The sequence below is a fragment of the Pholcus phalangioides genome, unplaced genomic scaffold (genome assembly GCF_987345545.1).
Source record: "Pholcus phalangioides strain wild (caught in Gottingen) unplaced genomic scaffold, Ppha-v1.0 ptg000015l_1, whole genome shotgun sequence".
Classification (NCBI taxonomy): domain Eukaryota; kingdom Metazoa; phylum Arthropoda; class Arachnida; order Araneae; family Pholcidae; genus Pholcus; species Pholcus phalangioides.
The window spans coordinates 7,485,382-7,510,182 of record NW_028301608.1 but is presented as its reverse complement, the minus strand read 5'-3'; the positions used below and the strand labels follow the sequence as shown (position 1 = coordinate 7,510,182).

The following is a 24,801-nucleotide window of genomic DNA, read 5'->3' as shown; positions in this document are numbered from 1 at the left end:
TATTAAGCACTTTCTCCTTCACTAATGCATGAGTATTATGGTGTGAAATTTCTCTGGTATTGTATGTATAATATTTTTTTTATTTGATTTCTATAACTTTTAGCATACATGTATCAACAGCCCACTTCAAAAAGGCAACAACTCAGAAAATGGCATTTTTGAGTTACGTTTACCGTTAAATGGTGGAAAATGCCTCTACATATTCCAAAACAACAACAAGTCCCAATTCTGCTTATATGCTCTTTACTGTAATTAAATCTGAGTTGATTCCCATTAAGTTCTATACAAAGTGAAGCTTTAAAATGCAGATTTCTTAAAACATAATTTTGAGTTTTTGAACTAAGCCGTCTATATATTTTTTTTCTTCCCCCACACATTATGATATACATATTATATGTGTTTTATATTTTTTTATCTTCTCTTATAAAATAATTTCTTACTTACATTTTTTTTTTGTCTGAGGTGATTTCACCTTCTTGGGCGATTCGCCTGTTGCGACTTCAAAACTTTTTTCCATATGTATTTTGTGTCAGAAAAATTTCACATTATATTATTCTTGTATATTTCCTTCATATCCTGTTGGTCAGATTGGGGGAATACAATGTGGCACTTCTTGCCAAGCATACAGCTAGTTGGTTGGCTTTGATGATGCTTTGAAGAGTTTCACATTGCACACATGCCAAAGGAGAGAGGTTGAGAAAAATGTATGCACTCTTAAGCATTTGTTTGCTTCCTTCTCAAATTTACATTCTTTAAGTAAATTAATCATTCGGTTAGCTAGGTTGTTACATGATAATTTATCACTTCTCAGTATCAAAATGCAACTTGAGGCAGTATTTGCTCACCATTCAACACCACCCCCAAAACAGAATGTTTTGCACTCTTCTGCCAAACATTTCTGATCAGCTGACTGGAAATTTTCTCTGCAGCAAAAATTTCCATGATAGTGTTTTTTATATTTTTCTTAAAATTCCTTCAGATTGTCCTGTGATGTATGTCACAGATTTCTGCATATTTTGCTTTGGAGAACACCACTGCAGTAAAATATTCAGATAAATTGTCAGAAGTTCTCAGCAAAGAATATAATTATAGTTTTTGTCGGATCACTGTGCTGTGGTATCACATACAGTACTTCAATTTTTTTTTCTCTCTCTCTATTAAATTAGTGTATTACTTTTGTATACAATATTACATTAATTCAATCAACCCTATAATTTTAATGTTACTTCATTTTGATTTCAATTTTTTCTCTTTCATAGCAATTTCACATGTGTGGACTTTTTATTCCATATAAGGCATATTTATGAAATATGTTTATTGAATGCCTGAAAGCAATATGGAGTTAAAATCTTGCTGTGAAACCTATTGAGAATGGACAACATGGGGGGGGGCAAATTTTCATCTGCTAACAGAGAGTGTTTATTAATATATAGTGAAATATATTAAGGTCCTGTTCCTCAGAAGAGTCCATTAATGAGAGTTGCCCACTAATTGGCAGTATCTCTTATGGAGGTTCCTCTGTATTATTAATGCACCAGTCAATGACAAGTTTATGCTCTAGTGGGAAAAAGAGTTTGATAAAGTGTTCGAAAGAGTTTTTTATTAATCTTCAAAAGCAAATTTAGTTCATTTGGATGCCTAAATTTTATGGCTAGTGACAAGCTCTATACCTGAGCAATCTGCTACTGATCTTTCTTCTTTTCTTTTTTCTGTATGGCTGGCTGTTTTGTCACTTAGACTATGTACCCTATTAGTCATAATGGAAGCAGCTAACTAGTGTAGATTTAATTGGATTTCACCATGTGAATGTGCTTTTAGATTTACCAGATGCGTAAGGTTTTATTTTTGTTCTTTAATGGCTGATACATATTTATCCTTCCTTTGCACTCATTTTGCTGTGGAAAGTGGAAAAAAAAGTGAAAAGCGGAGGGAGTGGGTGATACACAAAATGCTGCCCTGACAAAGGCAAAATAATATTGATGTTGAGAATTTTTAAGGGAAAAAATATGTTCTGAGTAATTTTCTTCTTATACCATTAAATTAATAGCTTAATGAATGTTCATTGTTCATAAAAGTTACACACAACTTATTTGCTCCTGAGTAATAATTAAAGATCAAAATAATGATGAAGAAGGTCTAATTCATTTAGTGGGGGATACAACAGAAATGAATCAGCAATAAATTGTAGGTCCTGGTCTAATAAGCCTTCGTGTGCAGAAAATGACCATGGTGGGACAAAAATTATCACTTTTCATAGTGTTAATATGCTCCATCTCTAACGATGAATCCTTCATAACTAGGACTGGTCTGATTAATAAGATCGGTTAATAATTCAACTGTCAATCGTTTGTTTAAAATTTTTGTTGATTTAATCAACTTGATAATCACTATAAATAATAAAATCAATATTCATTAAAATATTTTAAATTGAACTGTTTGATGAAACTATAGGTGGCGACAGATTCTTGAAAGTCTGGGGGCACAATGATTAATGATTTCTATTATACCATCATCATCATCATCAATCCACTGCCGGATGAAGGTCTCCTCTAAATTTTTCATTCTTATATATGCATATACATTAGATCAGTCAGCTCTGCCTCCCAGCACCAAAGGCAGAGGGGGCTCCCCACCCCCTCCCACATATCTCTGCCCATGGATGAAACTGATTAGATGTCTTTTAATTTATATTCCTACATAACATTTTGGATATATGAAAATATTTTAAAATATTTGAATCAATATTTTGATCAAATTTTCAGAAGGTGAAAATACATGTTGGTTTAAAGGAAGTTGATGATTTTTCAGTTTGAAATTCAGTTTGATTGTAGTTTTAGAAGACAAGACCAAAATTTATTTTCTCTGCTGAGTTCAGCAGTTTTCGTATTTGAGAAGCATCAACTCCTATACTCCTATAACATTTAGTTAATTAACATTAACTATACTATAACATTTGGGAAGAGTTTCTAGGAAAACCAGCAACAGTATAATCGAAAGTAGTTTTGAAATCATTGAATAACCTAAACTAACTGATTTAAAAAAATCTGATGAGGTCTAAGTGAAGAAATTCCAGGATTTGACATATATGTTGAGTATATCAAATTGCTTCAAGCGGACAATGTTTTTTCTTAAGCTATTCTTATATTTGTTTACATCTGTGGTGAATAGGTGCATGAGAGAAATAAATAAAATACATATTTATAGTATCAATTTATATAATGTAGTTATGATAAATGGTCAATTAAAATTTGATTAACTAATCTATGAATTGATTAGAGATTTTTGACTAACCAGTTAAAAACTTTAATTGAATCCTAGCCCTATATAACTATACATTCCTCTTGTTCCTTGAGTATCGTTATATGGGAGTTTCGCTGTAATATAAAAAAAATTGTTGTTCATCAATGACATCAGGTGTTCTTAACCGAGGGAGCACAGACGTCTTGGGGGTACTTGAAAAGATTTCAAGGTTCTAGAACACTTGGGTAGAGAAAGAATTTACTCGTTTTTTAATATTATTGTATGCTTAATATTGGTGTGTGGCCTTCATCCTCATTATTATTAAGGGAATCCTTAGAAAGAGAAGGATTAGAACCTACGTTCTAGAGGGTACAGCATGACGGAGTCACCAAAATGGCTTCAAGAGGCTGAAAATGCACACAAAATTTATTTTATATTACAGTTATGTATTTACATAATGAGCCAGATTTTATTTCTGCATGATAATTGTAATAATTCCTCTTGCCCCCCCCCCCTATAATTTTATCATTGATCATTTTTGTCACAGCACAGTCATTTTATGAACACGAGAGCTAATTAGAATGGGACCTACAATTTAATTCCGATTCTAAATAGCAGCCTTTCTTTTTTATACTCACAGAGAGGTTGGTGCTCTAATCTCTCAATGTGGGAGTCCCTGTGGTAGCAATCTTTTTCTGTGGTCATGTCGTCATTTCTGTTGTACTCCAGTGTCAGGAAAGTTTCTTATACAAATACAACGCCACAACAGACAAAATGCCCAACGAGGTGGCTGATAAAAAGATGCCCATAAAAAGGACCCATACAAGGATGCCCATACGAGGACAAATTGGGTATTGAACTCAGGACACCTCTAAACATCCTTTGGTACTGTGAGCGAGTATCTTATCAACCTAGGCTACCACTTCCCACATATAATTTTATCCTTCAAACTTTATATTCTCTAATATACTTTATACTTGCAAATAAATGTGGGCCTAAATTCTTATTTTTTTTCTGCATGACCTTTTGAAATGTAGATGATATTTAGGTGTGCACAGGACCTGCTTTTGAGGGTAGTCTCATGGATGTGAAGCTCGTGTATGGGGAGGGGGGGGGCACAGAAAATCTCTATTAGAAAATTTTTGTACTACTAACCTTTGAAAAGCATTTTGAGTTAATGGAAATTGATTAAAACCACATAATTAATTAATTAAAATACCTTAAGGTATTTTTTATAATTATAAAATACGTTAAGGTATTTTTTCAATATTTCAAAATTTTTCATGGTTTTATGTCAGCATAACCCTGTCTGGTGGTGCTGACTGGGCTCTGCACCCATGGAGACATGATCCTAATCCTTATTGTATGAAAAAATATACTCTGGAGAGGAGCTGAGTAAAATAGCATCCCGGCGTGCATGTCTCTTGAGGATGTGTGTGTGTGTGTGTGTGGGGGGGGGGGGGGGTACAAAAGTTTTTTAAACCTTTGGAAGCTTAATATGGGAATACTTTAATCAGAATCCCAATGCAGAGATAAGGACAGCAGAAGCAAGCACGAAATTTGTGGCATCCCCGTATAATTTTGAAAGAGCAGATCAAGGATAAATTCAGTCCCCGTATGGCCCCAAATAATGCAACATGGCCCTTGGGTTGGAACCTTTGGTGGACCCCCCAGGCTATACATTTCACCATGACCCCCACAAGGGTAGGGCTGACGGCTGCAGTCCCATGGTTTGGGACAATTGCCATCATTTTTTGTTTTTGTTTTTTTAACACCATAAATTAGTTGTAGAAGGCCCATGGAAGGTCTAGATTAGGAACTGCCAAAGATTCTAGTCTAGAGGCCCCTGCTCCATGATGTAGGGGCAATGCTTTTCATGAGCCTTTTTATAGTGAAAAAACAAAAAAAATGATAAAAATCTTCATTAGCACGTGGGCTGAGGCCCTGTCAACCGCACCATTGAGGGGGCTATGCATTTCTTGGTCCAGTGCAAAATCTTAGTTGCAGATTTTGATTACTTTCTTTCTTTTAAATTGAGCACAACTCTGGTTTATCACCATGAACAATTTATTGCCAATAGAGTTTGAGCCAGAAGTGTGTGTGTACAAAACACGGGGCCGTCATTTCAACTTTTTCCGGGGGGGGGGGTGCAAACCACATGTAAATGTACGCGCATATATATATATATATATATATATCATTTTTAGTATATTTTTAAAAGCCGGGGCCTGACAACAATGTGAGTGGGTATCTATTGTTGTGCGTGCGTGAATTTTGTGTTGCCATCTATTTTTCAAACTATGAGTGAAGGAAAATCAGAGGCGTATGCTGGAGGGGGCTTGTAACTTTTTGTGCCCCAAGCACTTTATTGTGCCACCCCCCAAAATGTCGATCCCGCGAATGCCCGTGAGTTTAATGATTGAACATTTGTACCACTGTAGGCCTGTTGCTCTCTGTGGCAAGACTTTTTAACGGATATCGGCACGAATTCGCGCCTTGAAAGGGAAACCACAGAAAACCAGCTTCAGCTGACCACCACGGGGGATTTGTTACTGTGATTTTGAATACTGAATTGATGTTGTTAGCCCCGATGCCGCTCCCATTGACAGTTTGATCGAAGGCGAATTTATGGGGTTTTCCCCCCGTTCCATCCAAATTTTCTTCACTACCAACTAAAATTTGCCGCCATGGGCTATAGCTCCCCTGTTTATGATCATCTAGACAAAATAAACAATATGCTTGTGGTTGGTTGAGATTTTATAGGATTTGACATTTTTTTAATTTTAAACTTAATGTTGACTGATATTTGAAATTATTTCCTCTCACGTGGCTAAAAAAAAACCATGACTCATCCCATCATCGGTTCCATAATTCACGCCCACACCAGCGACAAAATAGTAATACAATTCACCTGCGATGATTCAACACTTCATTACAAACAAATTCATTGTTTTAGGTTTCGTTTCAAAACATTTTCGTGTAAAATAGTTTTTATTATCATTTATTTTAATTTTATTACTATTATTATTAATAATAATAACATCGAAGAATAGGTCACGTTTGTTTACGTTGACAAATCTGGCATCAAAGGTCGTGAACATCATCGCCATTTTGTTTGCTGTTTAGTCTTGTTTCCGTGAAGTGTTTCTTGTTTGTGTAATCTTCGTTGTGACGTAGGTTAGTTGGATTCATTTCATTTTAATTATAATTAGAGTCGAGTTTCGATCAAAACGAAATCTTTTCGCGTTTCGATCAGTTTCGGGTGTTTCATTTTAGTTTTTATTATTATTTTTTTTACATTGGGAATGTCAACAAAGTACAGGGTTCCTGGAAAGTTATTACGAGGTTTTAAATACCCCATATACGTGTTACTCCCTGTTGGATCCGCTAAGATCTCTATCGCACGTCCAAGTTGAGTGAGGATTTATTTTTCGAATTTTCCCACAAAGTTTTCGGGGAGTTTAATGGTTGTTTAGGGGATTTAATATGTCGCCGTAACTTTTATTATTAACTACGCAGCAACAAGTCTCCCCGAAAATTTTCAGCGCATGACATATGGTAGGGTTTTACAACACAAGTGTGTATTGTAGTTGTAACCGTATATCGGTGGTTTATTTTCGTCGCGCAGCTTGTTGATTTTGATTTATTATTATTATCAACATAAATCCTGTTGAATATATGGAATTTCTATGAACATATGTGTGTTTATTATTATTATTTCTTTTTGATATGTAGGACTGGTTGTATTTGAATATCTTATCAACATCCAGTGTAGTGACAAACGTGATGGGATTTTTTTTTTTGGTTGTTTTCATCTAAATTTCGTGGTTCTTTTTAATAAAAAATCCAATAAAAAAATTCAGATGGAATGATAATTATTTATCTGATAAATTTGGGATTTTTTTATTTGTATTGGTTGAGGTAGAGAGATATGTGTCTAATATTCTTTGATGGTTGTATGTGTCTAATTAGGTTTACATATCTTTCGATTGATTTTTGTTATTAAGTTTTTAGTGTTTTGATTCAGGGATGTTGTGAAAATAAACTTGAATGAATTCAGTATATGTGGGACATAGACGTTAAATGGCTACAGCAGTGTTTCCCGAAGGAAACATGGAAAGTAAAGGGGGTTGTTAAAGCTATAGATGTTACATTAAGCTCCAATGAGCTGGCTTATCGGGGGGGGGGGTGATGAGTCAAATAGATGTCGGAGACTGAACTCAATATAGTTCAGTCTCCGACATCTATTAGTAGTTATATAGCACATATATAGTGTATTCCTTTTTGGTGATTGATCTTAATTGGCAAGAATATATATAGTTAAAATCTTGTACAACGGTAAACATTGCTTGACTATGTAGCAATGCTATACTCTCGATAATCGGGCAGTGCGTTAATCTTGTCTATTTAGTAAGCCGACATTATTTAGGTGGGTTTTCTTTGTGTATATATATAGAAGATGAAAACATGTCATTGTATGCCTGTGCACAGATGTTTACATTATTTAAATAGGTTTTTTCAGTTAACTTTCCAGTTAATCGCTTCTCAGCCTTTTGGCTAAGATCAAAGTGTAGATTACTGAGAGCCTACTTTATTTCTTGTCTAGATGCACCTTTCATATGTTTTATATATTCCGTCTATAATTATGTCTCTTCAGCCCCCTTGAATATCGTCGTGTAGGGAAAAAAACACTGTTGCAGCATAGTAGAGGGCTTGATAGATAAGAAACATATTTAGGTACTAGCGAGATTTCCTAGGAGTGAGCTATTTATTTTTCTCATTAAAAACAGCCTTGAACTTTTTTGAAACTTTTCTGGTATTTAATGGCGTTTTCTTATGTTGGGGAGATACTGCAATTAAATAAAAACATTTTGTGCCATCCTTAAACTCCAATTTAGCAATCACCTTCAGAAAGTTTTAGGCGCTAATACAGACTTTTTAGTTACCCCCATGGTGTTCTGGTGCTTCTCAAGCCATATTATATAATCCAGGCACCTAGTTGCAACATGGACTAAATAATTTATGTCGGTGCTTAAAATTTATATTCCATTATTAGATTTGATTATTATTAGTCTTAGGATAACACTAAGTTTTCAGAAATTGTGTCATCTTTTCCACAGACATAGAAAAAGTTCATTGAACCTGAGGAAAATTTCTATGGTTTTACGAAACAAATTAAAAACTCACTTTTGGTTTTTTGTTCTCACCTTGTTTTCTAGGTTCAGCCACCAATAAATTTCGATTAGCAAAGCTTTACCTTAGGCCTACTTCTGTATATTTTATAATTTTCTATAAATTTTCATTGTCATGACTGGTTAAATACTCTTTGATACTGATATTAATAAGCTATCAGGATACATTTTCATTATTGGAATTCGGCCACAAAGATTTCATGTGGTCAGACAATTGCAGTAGGCTTCAAAGTAGGGGCACAAGGTCTATCGAGCTCTTCTGTAATGTAGGCCTCGTTAAAATGTTGAATGTGGCCCATGTGCTGTTGAATGCACTTGATTTAGGATCTTTTAAAAAATATTGGCTCCTAAGAAAATGTTATCTTTTTTCCCCTACAGACTGGATGTATTGTATCATTATTTCAGTATTATTATGTGAATTTATGATATCTGAATTTAAAATATTTAAATGTTGTGGAAAATATAGGCAATTTTTTTAAATTCTGATTTTCATGTAAAATATTCCATTTAGTTTTTGAAAAGCTGTGAAAAAACATTCTACGTATGTGGAGACGAACATATACATTGTAGAAAGATGTGTTAATTTAAAATTGTTACAAATAACTGGCTGTCATTTTCTATTACTATGCTATGTTTTTTTTCAAAGACTGCTTGTTTATTTACAGTGGTGATTGTCAGCTTTGTATTGTGTGTTTGTTAGAAAACACTTGGTGAGAAGGTGAGTGTCTTTTCTTTCTTTTTTACAATTTCAATAAGCATCTGCACAACTTCTTTTCTCCCCTCCCTGTTTTAAATACTTATCTCCTTATTGCATCAATTTTTTTTTTTTTTTTCATATTATACTTTTATCTTGCCATAAAATGAAACACCAAAGCATGAAATAGGCATTTCAGTTGCAATGGTTATGGTGGATTGCTTGACATTTTTTGATTTTTCTCACAATTTTGATGTTTGCTTGTAAATTTATTTTTGGTTTGGTTTTTGATGTGTTTCTTGGAAAAATATACTTTTAAATTTTTTGATCTATTGCTTGCACCACTAACTATAATGTGCACTAACATTTTGGTCAAGATGTAATTACTCATAAGTCACAAGTGACAAAATAGCTGCACACACACAAAAAAAGAGCACTTTGGAAGAATATCAAACATATTATGATGCGGTATTTTGGTCATACAGAAAAAAATTGTCTAATTGATAATGTATGAATATCAATCCTTTATTTATCATATTTTATAATTTCTTATTTTTGCAGCTAATTTTTACAGGCTGTATTATTTTTGGAAGTTATAAAAATTTTATTTCCTCATATCAATTATTCTCCCTGTGGAAGCAGAATTTTTAGTATCTAAAAAAATGGTGGTGATTATGTTGTCTTTTTTTAGGTCATAATGTTCGTTGGGGAATTTGTGTCAGGTAGAAGGCCCAACATAACTAACACCAGGTAGTCACTTATACTTTTGAGTTATCTCTCCCTTCCTTTAAAAAATATATATTTTTATGCTTTGCTTTACTAACTAATAACAAATAAATGCAATGTTTTTTTTAATTGGCTAACCATGCTCTTAGTTAACTTGAATTTTTAGCTGCTTGCTGTAACCTTTACGAGAAATAATCCATTCAGTGTTTGAATGGTTAGTGCACTCATTATTTTCTTATAATGTAGAAAATTGGAAAAATCAATTATATAATGTACTCATCACGATTGGTTTCTTAAACATTTTGCTCAAAATTCACTTGAATTAATTTAAGATGTGCCATTTTCAATTTGCATTGAATACTTTTTCCTTCTCTTTCTTTTATCAAATTTTAAAGTTAAAACTGCCAATATATGGACAGTATGGCAATGTTTATTATGCAAATATATTTGGAAAGGGAAAATTCATTATACATACTTGAATATGAACATAAGAATCTGCATGAATAAACATACATTAAAAAAGGACTTTCCTTGACTTCTCGTGTAGACATTATATTAGAGCTCCAGAAATAAGTTAGAATAGCATGACAAGGGAAAATATAAGGGGAATTGAATAATTGGAAATGAACATGGAAGCGTGAATATTCAATCATAGTGAATAAATCTAATAAAGTGAGTTAGGTCATACATACAGGGATGATTTAAATTTAGTTCAAAACAATAAAGGATCAATCCTTGATTCTTTTTGATTTATTTCTTCATTTATAGCGGATATTATCATGCATACATTGTTCTAGCAGATAGGCTACCTTGCAAAAGATTACTTGAAAATTTAAAGTTGTAGAATGCATGTCTATTATGATGACTTAGTAATAGTTTTACTTGAACCAAAAAAAAATTTAAAACCATTATGTCTACTGTCTTTATGTGAATAGAAGATATGATGTGGTTTTAAGTTGAAAAATATAATTGTATTTGGAACGGTAGATGAAAGAAGCATGTTTGGTTGGACTTATTGCAGTTCGAACTTTAAGGGGGAACTCACAAGGTTTTGAAAGTATGAGGTATAAGTATGGGTCATAACATTCGCATGACTCATAATCTGTATTGAAATCATTTGTCGTGTCTATGCTGACGGAAAGAATATTTGTCTGAGTGACGGGCAGCATCATTGGGTATTTTGCCTGTTGTGGCCATTCCATTTGTATAAATTATTTTTAAATTATAAATTTCCTGATTAAGAATTGCAAATTTGTTATAGTTTGTAGAAAATATTTTGTTTCAGCATTTATAGGTGTCGTGTACTCTGATTTTTGTTTTTCATTCTCTTTATACTTTACGTTTGAGACATACTGTACGTTTGAGACTAAACTTTCGTGCAAAAAGAAATCCATCCTATTTTTCTTATTAAAAATTTTTTTTCACATTTGACACTAAAGTGTAGAAACTTAAACAAAAAAAATTTAGCTGATTAAATTATTTTGCAAACTAGCTGATGCAATGTTGTTAATGCCAGTATTAATTATATCTATAGGCTATACTCACAATAATTGGTTATTCACAAATATGAGTCATTCTCTAGAAATTGGTCTAAATCAGCGGTTCTCAACTTTTTTTGACTCGCGGAGCCCTTTTAAGTGAAAAAATTCAAAAAGTGTAAAAAATTTTTTAATTATTCATCAAAATTATTGATTTATTTTTACAATTTAAAAATATTTATAATTTTTTTTATTTTTCTTGACCGGCCGCGGAGCACCGGTTGAGAACCGCTGGCCTAAACCATGTACCCAACAGTTCAGTTTATGCAAAATGCGCATTAGGTATAGAACTCGTTCTCTTGTCATTTTCTTCTTTAGCTGTCTCTGGCATGTCCCAGTTCTATTTGAGTTTTTCATTGATATATTTTTCTAATTCACCTCAAAAAGAATTTTTCTTAAAGATAATGTTTTTCGCTGGGCTGTCCCTCATCCCATTTTTCAAATTTTAAGATAACTTTCAATCTTAAAACAAAAATATATTTGTATTGTTAGTAATATATATTTTATGATCTGTGTACTTTCATATTTCATCATTTTATAACTTTAAATATTTTTAACCAATATTTTATAAGCCAAATCGAAGTTTCGCCAGCTTTTTTTTATACATGACTTTTCAAACATATCTACCACAAGTAAATATAGGGCCTAAAATCAAATTTTTTGCAGAAAAGGTAGAGAAATATAGCTATTGAGACTTACTTTAAACAGCAACAACAATGGATAGCCTAATTATTGAACGAATTGAACTTCATGGAAAAAGATCTAACTGCTTTTATTAGATGTCTTTTTTATAACAAGCACATCAACATGCCTAGCTTTTTATCAGTGTTGTGAAACATAAAATGTCTTTCTCGTGGCATTAGGTAACCAGAAGGAAGATTTGATCGTAATTTGGGGGGGAATTAAAAAAAATCCAGGTTTCTTGACTGCAACATCAAGTTGTGGTAATGTTTCATTTGAAGACTTCTTTGTGTGTGTCTCTTGTGCTCTAGCAAAACAAAAACAAGTTAGAAATCTGTTGTCCCCCATAAAATTGATGAGAAAAAAAGCAAGAAATGCTAATTTTTAAAAAAAGAAACGAATGCAGTTGACAAAAAAAAAAATAGCTATTAAAATGGATGATGTATTGCGGGGGCAAGCATGAATTAAAGTCAAGAGAGGCAAAAATGCTAGGGTGGATTTGCCAAATCTTTCAACACTGCTAAACATACATTATCCTTTTTCAGCATGAGTTTTCAACCAATTTCGCTGCTGACCATATTTTACGCAGGCAAAGACGTGCCCCTCTTGGTTTTTTTTACATTTATTTTTGTTAATTTTTTGTACCATTTCGTGAGAATGGCCCATGTGCATCATATTGGTATAGCATTTGTTTATATTGTTTAGCCATTTTATTCTTAGGGTTTTCATGATTGTTTTCTTTTCTCAAACTTTTTTTTTGATATTTCAATTTAATGCTTTTAAGTTTCTAAAGTGACTTACGTATTGAGTTAGATCAGTTTCTATTGTGTAGCGTTATCATAATTTCTGTTTTTTTTTTTTTTTTTTAAGAGAATGTTAGAAAAACAGATTAAATGGGTTTTTTTTTTTAAGGATGTTGTCCTAAAATTAGAAAACAGGAATGAAAACAGATTTCTATTTTATTTAACTCTGCATATATAGGCCCTTTTTCTGCCACCTTATTCCAAATGGTTCGGCATGTGTATATAAACTGAAGAGCCAAAAAAACTGGTACAGGCATGCGTATGCAAATAAAGAGATATGGAACCAATCAGAGTACGGCGCTGCGGTTGGCAACGCCTATATAATACAACAAGTGTCTGGCATAGTTCTTAGATTGGTTACTGCTGCTACAATGGCAGGTTATCGAGATTTAAGTGAGTTTGAACGTGGTGTTATAGCCGGGGCACCAGAGATGGGACATAGCATCTCCGAGGTAGCGATGAAATTTGGATTTTCACGTACGACCATTTCACGAGTGTACCGTGAATATCGGGAATCCGGTAAAAAATTAAATCTCCGACATCGCTGCGGCCAGAAGAAGATCATGCAAGAACGGGACCAACGACGACTGACGAGAACCATTAAACGTGACAGACGTGCAACCCTTCCGCAAATTGCTGCAGATTTCAATGCTGGGCCATCAACAAGTGTCGGCGTGCGAACCATTCAACGAAACATCATCGATATGGGCTTTCGGAGCCGAAGGCCCACTCGTGTACTCTTGATGACTGCACGACACAAAGCTTTACACCTCGCCTGGGCCCGACAACACCGACATTGGACTGTTGAGGACTGGAAACACGTTGCCTGGTCTGACGAGTCTCGGTTCCAATTGCTTCGAGCTGATAGACGTGTACGGGTATGGAGACAACCTCATGAATCCATTTACCCTACATGTCAACAGGGGACTGTTCAAGCTGGTGGAGGCTCTGTGATGGTATGGGGTGTGTGCAGTTGGCGTGATATGGGACCCCTGATACGTCTAGATATGACTGACAGGTGACAGGTACGTAAGCATCCTGTCTGATCACCTGCACCCATTCATGTGCATTGTGCATTCCGACAGACTTGGACAATTTCAGCAGGACAATGCGACACCCCACTCGTCGAGAATTGCTACAAAGTGGCTCCAGGATCACTCTTCTGACTTTAGACACTTCCGCTGGCCACCTAAATCCCCAGACATGAACATTATTGAACATATCTGGGATGCCTTGCAACGTGCTGTTCAGAAGAGATCTCCACCCCCTCTTACTCCTACGGATTTATGGACAGCCCTGCAGGATTCATGGTGTCAATTACCTCCAGCACTACTTCAGACATTAGTCGAGTCCATGCCATGTCGTGTTGCGGCACTTCTGCGTGCTCGCGGGAGCCCTACACGATATTAGGCAGGTATACCAGTTTTTTTGGCTCTTCAGTGTATAAGAGGGGTTGGTCTATAAGTCACTGGAGTGCAATATTTGATAACAAAGCGTTCGTTCCTGGAAGCTCTCAAAAAATTAATTTTTAAAAATGTTTTCCTATTTATAAGACACTTTAGATTTTGAAGTGTCTTACAAGAAAACAATCATTTCAAGGAAGACTTTTTTTTTATCCTGTAAAATTTGTTTTTTGTGAGTTACATGGGTTTTCATGTCAAGGCCTCAGTGATAAACACTAAGTATGTTCAGGAAAAAAATGGTGGGTGGTACCCAAGATGGTCTGGAGTCTATTTCTGTTGACTGCTAGAGGAGGAAAACAAATTTACAGTGAAAGAGTAAAGTCCTCTTTTTTTTCAGACACCGCCAGGACAAAAAAAAATCCATCCATGAAAGTGGGGTGCCTGTTAATCAGGGCTTTAAAATTCATGCTTTTATTATACAGGAAAATATTATTTTGCCATGAAAGAGGGTTGACTGTTGAGAGGGATTTTACTGTATTTTCAAACAGTATCTGCAGTACACATTTTATTATGCTCATTTAAACAGTAAGTTAAGACAAGTTAATACACCAACACTATTCATGTGCAAGCGTTAGGGACCATTCAAGTATTGCGTAAGCAGATTTTTAGCTATTTTACCCCCCTCTCCCCCCCCCCCTTGTCATCAAAAGTCAGCAAATCCGAAACCCCCATCTTGATTTTGACGTAATACTTGAATGACCCCTTATATTTATGAAAAGTTCCAGCACATATTCCAATGAAATATTCAGGAGTTCCTGTAAGCTTTTGTGATAAAACCATTATGATTGATTGATCATGTTTGTGGTGTATAGAAAATCTCCAAGAATTTTAGATAACTGCAACTTTCAGAACTGTTGTTTGCTATGCTTTCATGATTAAAGCTAAAATGTGACCTTAGAGAATCATGCATGCATTTAAACTGGTACAGGTTTTCATTCAAAAATCCAGCAACCTGAGGAGCAGGGTATGAAAAAATAATGATTTTTTTTAAATGAGTAAAAAAAATCTGATTTTTTTATATACAAAGGTTTTTAACAGCTGGCTGATGCGAAGATGAATTTAGAAAAGAGTATTTAACTGCCCTTGCAGGGAATCAAACCCATGTCCTCTTATTAGCCGAGTGAGAGCACTAGACTACAAAGACAACGAATATCTCAATCTTTCCTTAGAGCTCACGTGCACTGAATGGGACCATACATGTTTTTCACATCAGCCAGCTATTAAAACCTTTGTATAGATAGCGGATAGTGACATTATATCCTCGGATAAGTTGCGATGTGCTGGCAGTGCTAGCAATTGTGTACTTTAGCTTAAATCAGGTCAACCGTCCATGTACGGGCCCCATGCAGTGTGCACGAGTTCCAGGGAAAGATTGAGATATTCATTGCCTCTGTAGTCTAAGGTGTTCATCCAGAAAGTGAAAGGACATTGGTTCGATTCCCCGCAGGGGCAGTTGAATTTTTACTCTTTCCTAAATTCATCTTTGCATCGACCAGCTGTCGATGGCATCATCCTCGGATAAATCAAAATTTTTTTTTTACTCAAATATGTTTTTTATTAAAATTAACTGGCTGCTTTTTAATTCAAACACATATTTTTAATCATTGACTATATTTTCTCACCTAATCTTTCAAATTTCATTCAGCATCAATGAATAAATAAATTAACAAATGAACTGCAAGTATGAAAAATGAACACTAAAAAAATCTGTTTATGCAACATCAAAAATTGTTGAGCCTGAATTAACTTCACAGATTAACATTTTTCTTGTAGAGTGCTTTTATTAAGAGCCTCCTCCCCATTTGAAGTAAATGTGTGGTCATGGCTCAGTATCCACATATGGTGCAGATTTTTTCAATTCACTCCATGTATAACCAAAGGGTCATTCAGCATCAACTAAATAAAAAACATTCTGTTTACAAGATTTTTTTCTTGTGCAATTGATGGATGCCTTTATTATGATGTTTCTGACTTACATTATAGGTTGCTTACTAATTTACATATTTTTATTTTACCACAAGTTTAATGAGTTTTGGTTTTTCACCTTTAGTATTAAAGTTTCAAGAACAACGGTATTTCTGTTTGCACAACATCTATTATTTTAAATCAACAATTAGGGCATAAAATTCAATGCTTTAAAGAAAACTCATTTCTCTGCATCAGGTGAACCAGAGTGTTCCGTTGTAATTCATTGTTCTAGAAAATCAGAGCTGCCCTTTGGATTGTGCAAAAACGTCAGATGCAATTATACCGGGCCCGTGCTCATGGTAATGGGAGCTACTAGAAAAAATTTAATTGATAAATATTTTTTTAAGTAAAACAAGGTGTTTGAGCTTCAACTAGGAAAATAAATTTATGCATATTTTACAGAAACTTTATTCATCTTGGGAAGAGGGACTCTATCACCCAGGATCAATAAATGGATTTTTGTTTTTCTTTGTAGAACAAAGAGACTCAAGAGTCCTGAATCAAACAGGAAGGCTGTTTAAAGCCCCAGATTATTGAGTGTTTTCATCAATGCTTGAATTATTTTTTTCATTAACTCTGGAATTATTTTGTTCATTAGTTCAGGAATATTTTTTTTTTCATTAATTCCAAAATTTTTTCTTTCACTAATTTTAGAATTATTTCTTTCATCAATACTGAATTTCCACTGATGCTAATATTTTTTTAAATCTTTTTTTTTTTTTTTATTCATGAATCATAATTTTCATGTGTTTTTAAATTATTTCATTATGTCTTAATTTTCATTAGTTTTGGAATACTTTTGTTAGTTTAAAATTTGCTTTCACTCTGAATTTTCATCAATTCAAAATTTCCATTAATTTTTGTGTTAATTTACATTCAAATTGTTTACGTGTTTTTGTATGGATATTTTTCAGTATTCCTATTCTGTAATAATATATGAACTTTTGTATGTCTAGTTTCCCCCCCCCCCCAACTGCTAGACATCCCTGACCCTGCAATTATTTTTGCCCCAGGCCCTGCGACTGGTAAGGACGGCCCTGCCAGAAATAGATTGCTGTGTATAATATATTGCTATATAAATACTATATTACCATATAAATATACATTGCTATCTAGAAATGGGACAGTTATCTTTATTATCTTTATTATATTTAGGGATTAATATTTACCAGGGCTTCTATATTTCTTTTAATCGAGAAATTCATATTTCAATAACATGCATGCATGCCATACTAGGTTACTTTTACTTCAATATCATTGAAGTTAAATAAAGGAAAAACAAAATTTAAGTTTTGTGATTTAAATTAATTTTTTAAAAAATCATGTGATTTAAATCAAGCTAATTCAAATTGGTGTACCCTTCTGAGGAGTGTCAGATTTGTGATGATTATATATGTTGTGAGTGTTCAACAAAAAATGAGTACTTGTAGAGTACTTTAAAATAATAAAATTTAACAGTTAATGAAAAGCAAATAAAATTCCGCCTTTTGAATTGCTTGCTATTCGATTAATTGAAACCATAATACATATTTTATAGTCCAATGGGGTTGTCTGCAGTTTTCGTTTGAAAATTTACTGAATTGTCCGAAAATTTACATGCAACTTTTGGCACAAGAAGAAATTGTTAAATTTTCAACATATTGAGTAGTGTTGTGCATGTGATGTTTCTATCAATGAAATTTATACATGCCTCAATGCAGAGATATTGTTTAATCCTAGGATTATACACAGGAAAATATGATAAATTCAATTAAATTTTATTCATCATTTAAAATCTCAAGAACTCTTGAGAACATTCTAGTGCTAATGTTGCTCCTTATCTTCAAAATTTATAGGTGGCTGTTGAAAGATGTAAATTTTTGTAATGTAAAGAAATGCTGCAAAAATTTTTGCTGAGGCATTCAGCATCTCAGCAAGTTTTATAGCATAAATTTCTATTACATAATGTAAGCTAGCTTAAGTAATAGCAATTACAGAATACAAGCATATTCCCCTGTAGATGAAACTGTATTTTTTCACACTGAGAAGCAGATGTAGACCTGCCTGAACCAAAGCCTGGGAGTATTTTTATACTAAATTCACGATTGTAAATATCTTGTAAATTGAAAAGTGTTATTATTGTGGAGTTTTCTTTCATGAAAATTTTTATATGAATGAAAAATATAGTATATGTAAATTGTGAGTTTCACAAAAATTTCTATTTTGAGATTTGAGTCACCTCTTATGCCAGGTCCCCCCACCGTCGCCTATCATATTACTGGGGGTTTTGTTTTTGAAAATTTCTGGTATAACTCTTGGTTTCATGACATTTTAGAATTCTTTGATGCTTAATTTTAAAAAATCTGGTTTTTTTTTTTCTCCATAGCATGAACTCCATTCAAAAAGACCAGCCTGATTCTGATGCCATCAAAATGTTTGTTGGACAGATCCCTCGAAACTGGGATGAGAACGATCTAAGAAAGCTATTTGAAGACTTTGGACCTGTCCACCAGATAAATGTACTGAGAGATAAAGTTACTGGAACTAGTAGAGGTGAAAATTTTTTTTGAAAGTTTCTATGAAGTTGCAGTTATCTGTTGCAGGACTTAAGATGCTTGATATTAAGTTGAAATCAATTGTGTTAGAGTTTTTATTGTCATTTTCAGACACGAGTCATTAAACTTTTTAATGCCACGAGTATTTATATATATATTTCTTAGTTCAATGAAAGTCTGCACACAGGAATTTTCCAGATAATTGTTCTGGTACAAATGTCACCTTATGGAGATGTTTGTTTCAAATGTAGATCCACTGATAATTGTTATAGAAATGGGTTGATATCAGGAGTTGATTCAAGAAAAGTATTAATCTTACAATGCATGAATTTTTATTTTCAGCTGATAATTTTTTCCATAATTAATGAAGCCTATAGAAGGCCGGGGAAAATATTAAAAAAAATCTATTCCAAATTGTATTCCTCATACAAAATCTCCAAGAGGACATACAGATGACGTAAAATCATATATTAAATAAATGTATTGAAGTATTATTACTTTCCAAATACATAACTACCTTCTTTATGATTCAAACTATAGACAGAAAAAAATATTGGGTTGCAAACTTCAACATAAAAAAAAAGAAATGCAAATAAATCATTTCGCTCATTTCGCAAAATTTTCTTTTTTGACCGATTACAGATTTATTTTTCTTTTTTTAATTGAGGAGTTTTCACTGCTATCTATCAATGGCTTTCGAATGAAAATGAAAAATGGGAATAATGGATGTCTCAAACATGAAGTTGTCAATTTTCAACGGGAAAAGAAACATATTTAAAGTAGATGTTGCCAATTGGCAGTATGCACTGTAGGGTTAAATCGAAAAACTGACAAATTTCATTTTGTTTAAAAATCATTATTGATCCTGCTAACAAATAGGTAGTTGAGTTAGAGCTCTAATGCAAAGTAACTTGTCTATTTGCAGTATTCCATACGTATTCACATTTAATACTTATTGCTAAATAAAATTGAATATAATCAGGGTATTTAAAAGTAATACTGGCAGAGATAGTTTAGCTGCATTGCATTTTTCAAATAGTGTAACCCTGGTTCTACGGTGTTACATATTGATAATATATCAAAATAGCATTTACATATCAAAATAGCATATATCATAATAGCGTTATGATTATTTGTATTTTGAACATATATTCCAACTCAGTTTCCCCATTTGGTGGATTAACTCCTTCAGTGGTATGGTCAGAAATCTTTTGGGGTCTGTTAGTGCTAAATAAAACAAAACCCACTGCTGAAGGACTTAATGAATTGCAAAAAATTATCTGATGTGACTTTTTCCACAGGTTGCTGTTTTGTTACATTTTATTTTCGAAAGTCTGCTGTTGATGCCCAGAATGCTTTACATAACATCAAAATTCTACCTGGGGTGAGTAGTGTGGAATTTCTTTTTTAGAGCCTATTCAACTTTTTTTTTTAATTTTTGCTTAGATTTTACTTGTGACGATTTACAGGGCCAGTTCATCTTAAAAACATTGTTCAATCCCTTGGCTGGGCATTTACTTTGCCCTCTGGGTGTACATAAAAAAAATTCCTTTTTCGGTTTTCTTTTGTGAAAGATAGGTGGCAACCATACTCAGACATTGTAGATATTCAATAAAATCAAAAAGGTGGGGTTATTACAGTGCAAGCAAACTTGCCTCTGTGGTGGTCGAGTGGTCATAGTGACACTCACATTGTGAAGACCCAGGGTTCAAACCCAACCTTCGTCATTGTGGTGGTCGGCTGAATTTGGTTTTTTGTGGTTCTCAACTTTTTCGCTATGCAAACATGAGCCGATCTTCTCAAAAAGTCTTGCCACAGTGAGCAACAAAGCTATAACTGTAAAATTTTCAATTATTACACTTTACTCATGGTTTGAAAAATTGGTGATAGATGGCAGCACTATAACAAGCTTCATGTTAGGTTCACAGCATAGACACACATTCCAACTCATTAGAAGTTCTGCAGAGGAATATGGGCGAGGTGCGTGTGTGGTTTAGTAGTAGTACAAGCAAACCTGTCAGAAAATAGGGAAATAATAAAAAGTGTAGAATATGTAGTAAAAGTCTGATATAACTAATACGGCTTATAGGAAGAAACTGACCATAATGAATGATTCACAGGTGATTTTCAAAAAGGATGTTAAAAATACAAAAAAAAAACATTCATTTATGGCGAGTTGAAAATTAGATAACATTCACTATAGCGACTTAAAAGTCTTGAAAATGCCAATTTTTTCTTTTCCTTTCTCTTTCATCAAGAATTGAACTAAGGATGGAATTATTACCACACAAGCTCCACCCAACTATTAATCTGCAATGCTTCTAACAGAGGGGTTCACAGAAAAGTTACATTTTCCATCACCTTTTCATTTGGCTTTTCACACAGGACCCATAACTATTTGATTTACCTGTTTGCATTTCAAGCTGAATCACATACTATGAACAGATCTATAGAAAAAGATGTTTGCCACGACCGAAGCTTATTTCCTTGACCAAAGTTGCTTCTGTCATGGACAGAAGACTAAGAAAACCCTTCTGATTAGCACAAAGGTGTTAAGTCCATAAAGCTATGGAATTAAGAATTTCACTTTTTCTATCAGTTGGTTGAATTGTCTGAGAAGACATAATTCTAGAGAATTTTACTCCTAAACCAAGCGATTCAAATCATCTCCTGATGATTGAGCAAGCTAAGACCATCATCTAAAAGTGATGAGAGAAGTTTAAGAGTTAATATAATGTCTAATAAAAGATAGACATCCGTAACATGTGCTCTGGGATGTATGTCTATGTGTAAGATGATCTTTCATGCTTATTGAATTGTACTTCGTGCTAAATAATGATGCAGACTTCCATCATGATAATGTCCTCCTACATTGCCCATATTTAGGGAAAGATTGGTTGCAAGAGCATTTTAGTGAGCAATCAACACTGTATAGCTCCAAGTTCTCAGATCTGAACTTCATCAAGAACATTGTGAAATAGTTGGGATGCTTCCTTCAAGTTCTTGACCTTTAGCTAGGTTCCATGACAGATTGAACTTAGATTTGGACAGATATGAGCGATATTCTAGTAGTAAAAATGTTATTTCTTTGAATCATTAATGCTTATAGCTGGTTTTTTTAACAAAAGAAAAATGAGTGTGCTACTAAACACAGTGAAATAAAAAATGTCCATTGAAAGAGTATATTGCCTTAAAAATGTAGACTATTGCTGACTAAGTAAGCATGTAGAAATGATGTTGTAGGGTCAGACAACTTATACTTTCATAAAAGCTATTTGTTGTGGCTTGTTTAGCAGTTTATTTTCTTCTTTACCTTGAAAACTTGACGCCTCAACACATTGAAAAATTTTTTGCGAAATATTCTTTGCAATGGTTATATTTTTACAATATATATATATATTTTCATAGGCTATCAATGAATTTTCATGTTAATATTTTTTTTCTCACCCTATAGATGCACCATCCAATACAAATGAAACCCGCTGACAGTGAAAACCGAAATGGTTAGTTAATTTTTTTAAATGTTTCATATATTTTGTAAGCATTTATTATTTGGGATCTTATACAATTTCGATATTAACTTGATTGCATTTTAAATTAATATTTTATTGCTAAATGATTTAGAAAATTAATTAAAATCAGTTTTTTTTCCAGAACGCAAGCTTTTTATTGGTATGTTGTCAAAAAAGTGCAATGAAAATGATGTACGTGTAATGTTCTCAGCGTTTGGTCAGATTGAAGAATGTACCGTTTTACGAGACACCAATGGACAGAGTAGAGGTAAAAAAAATGTTTTTCAAAATATATATTAATGTTATTGTACAAGTTCTCTGCTGAATTACAACTGAGAGGGCCAGGACTAGAGGGGGCAGGGAGGACAACTGTCCCAGGCAGCAAAATTTTAGGTGGGGACAATGAGCACTGTTATAGAATTATCAAACTTTAAAGTTGTGGAGGCAACAAAATAATGTTTGCTCTGGGTGGTAAAAATCCTAGTTACGGGGCCCTGACAACTGATAGATTTTCATTTGAAAATTTTGTTCTGTCTCTCTTAGATCTTTTTCGTCAACCTAATTTCCCCTTTCTTAAATGGAAAAATGTATATAAAGAAGAGGACTGGTAATTTTGTGGATTGTGTATGAAAAACTAATATAGTCTTGAAGTTTATGAAAATAAAACCCGTGACGTTCTTTGGCAATGTTTATATAACTTAAATCCAAACAAATGGCTTCAGAATTAATATCTGAAATCAATACGTTCAATCCAATGATTGGGCAACTTGCCAATTCCTCAATTCAACAGGATTAGGTTTAAAACGTAAAGCCATTTAGAATTAGTATGAAACTATGGATATCTGCTCAATAGGCTTTATATGCACAAAATGACAGCAGTGCAGCAAAATGATAGAATGACCAATAACATTTAACAGATAACATTGTGAGTTAACCAATTGAAATCCTGTGGGTCAACAAAATAGTCTGATAAAAAAACTCAAGGTATTGTTTCAAAATTATTTTAAAAGTGTTATATCTTTCAAGTAAGGAAACTTCAATTTGGCTCTGGCCATTTGTTGCTCCCATTTTTTGCTGTCTGAATCAAGCTATATAAATAATATTTGTGTGGCTTTGTATCAGACATTTTTTGCCGTGTGTGTTGAATACAGTACATATCAGACATGTAGGAAGTGCATTGGAGACTTTTATCAGGCCTAAGTTTTTCTCTTTTTTAATTAATGTGATTCTCACATGTTCTGAAGGGATCAGGTTAATCAACAGAGAATGAAGCAAGTGCCAAATTTGTTATGTACTAAATATCTTATACTGAAAATGTTAGGTGCATCATACAATGATACCCGATATAACAATAAATCCCCCTACAACGATATTTCTTCACGTCTTGTTTTGAAATGTCTACTCATGTTAAACTACTGCCTCTCGATATTACAATAATCCCTCTGCAATGATAGTTTCTCTTGGTCTGCAGAGTATCGTTATATTGAGGATTCACTGTATTACAAATATTAGTGCTATTGAATGATAGAAGATTGTTATTGAAAAATTAGCTAATAAATTGATATTAAACATTTAGGGGACTGTTTTTTAAAAAAGCCATTAGGTTTTTTCGTACTAAAAAAATACTGTGCACACAAGCAAGTATAGCAATATTTATAGCATTTAATTTTTTAGAGCAAAAACACCTAATGGCTTTTTTAAAACAGTCCGTGAATGTTTAAATCAATTTATTAGCCAATTTTTGAATAGCACTCCTGTAATATTTGTAATACAGTGAAACCTCAATGTAACTATGCTCTGCAGACCAAGAAAAAATATCATTGTAGATTATCATAGTTGTAGTAAATAGTATTTTTTAAAGTCACTTGAAGGGAAGGTCTAGATCAGGGCTTGGCAACCAAACTTGATTGGCTTTTTGACTTATGACTTTTTTTCATCTTTACTTCATGACGTGTGTGTGATTTCATTTCCAAAAAATCAGTTATGATTTTTAACTGATTTTTTTTTTCTAAAATCAGTTTTTTGCTATTTCATTTTTCTACATGCCATTGAATTCTGCTATATCAAACTTATAGCTAATAAAATTTTTGGCCACTTCTCATGAGATTATGACACTGGATAAAACAAATTTTGACAAATTCTCCATCCAAAACAAAAATAGTCATTTCTTAGGTAATTCACTGTGCTGACCACAAATGTGACCATAAAAAATCTGGATTGGCTACCATTTTTCTCTGAAAGTGCACATTTAATGCACATATAAAAATGCACAACATTAAATCACAACATAGTTAAGCAAAAATCAAAGTAAATATGCAGAAAAACAACCACACAAATATTTGGAAACTTCAATATATAGTTGCACAACATTAATATACATAAAAACCCAGAGAATACAAAGAAATGTAAATGTATTACAGCGCAAGAGTTTATTTATTGTTATCTGACAT

The 24,801-nt window shown here is 33.4% G+C and overlaps 1 protein-coding gene across 33 annotated transcripts in view; it reads left to right on the top strand.

Annotated features, from left to right (window-relative positions):
• The first annotated feature begins 6,323 nt into the window (after positions 1 to 6,323).
• Positions 6,324 to 24,801, top strand: part of LOC149075424 (CUGBP Elav-like family member 1) — a 57,007-nt gene continuing 38,529 nt past the window's right edge. For 11 of the 33 annotated variants that reach the window (XM_089242739.1, XM_089242738.1, XM_089242733.1 and 8 more), the window contains exons 1-6: positions 6,327 to 6,417; positions 9,098 to 9,150; positions 18,671 to 18,837; positions 20,141 to 20,223; positions 22,294 to 22,342; positions 22,494 to 22,619. In XM_089242739.1, coding sequence (XP_089098865.1) covers positions 18,672 to 18,837; positions 20,141 to 20,223; positions 22,294 to 22,342; positions 22,494 to 22,619 — 424 coding nt within the window. In that variant the 5' untranslated portion in view covers positions 6,327 to 6,417; positions 9,098 to 9,150; position 18,671. Of the gene's footprint in view, positions 6,418 to 6,675; positions 6,799 to 6,919; positions 6,940 to 9,097; positions 9,151 to 9,817; positions 9,877 to 18,670; positions 18,838 to 20,140; positions 20,224 to 22,293; positions 22,343 to 22,481; positions 22,620 to 24,801 lie in introns of those variants that run through there. The other 22 variants (XM_089242723.1, XM_089242720.1, XM_089242715.1 and 19 more) reach the window with 9 other exon arrangements.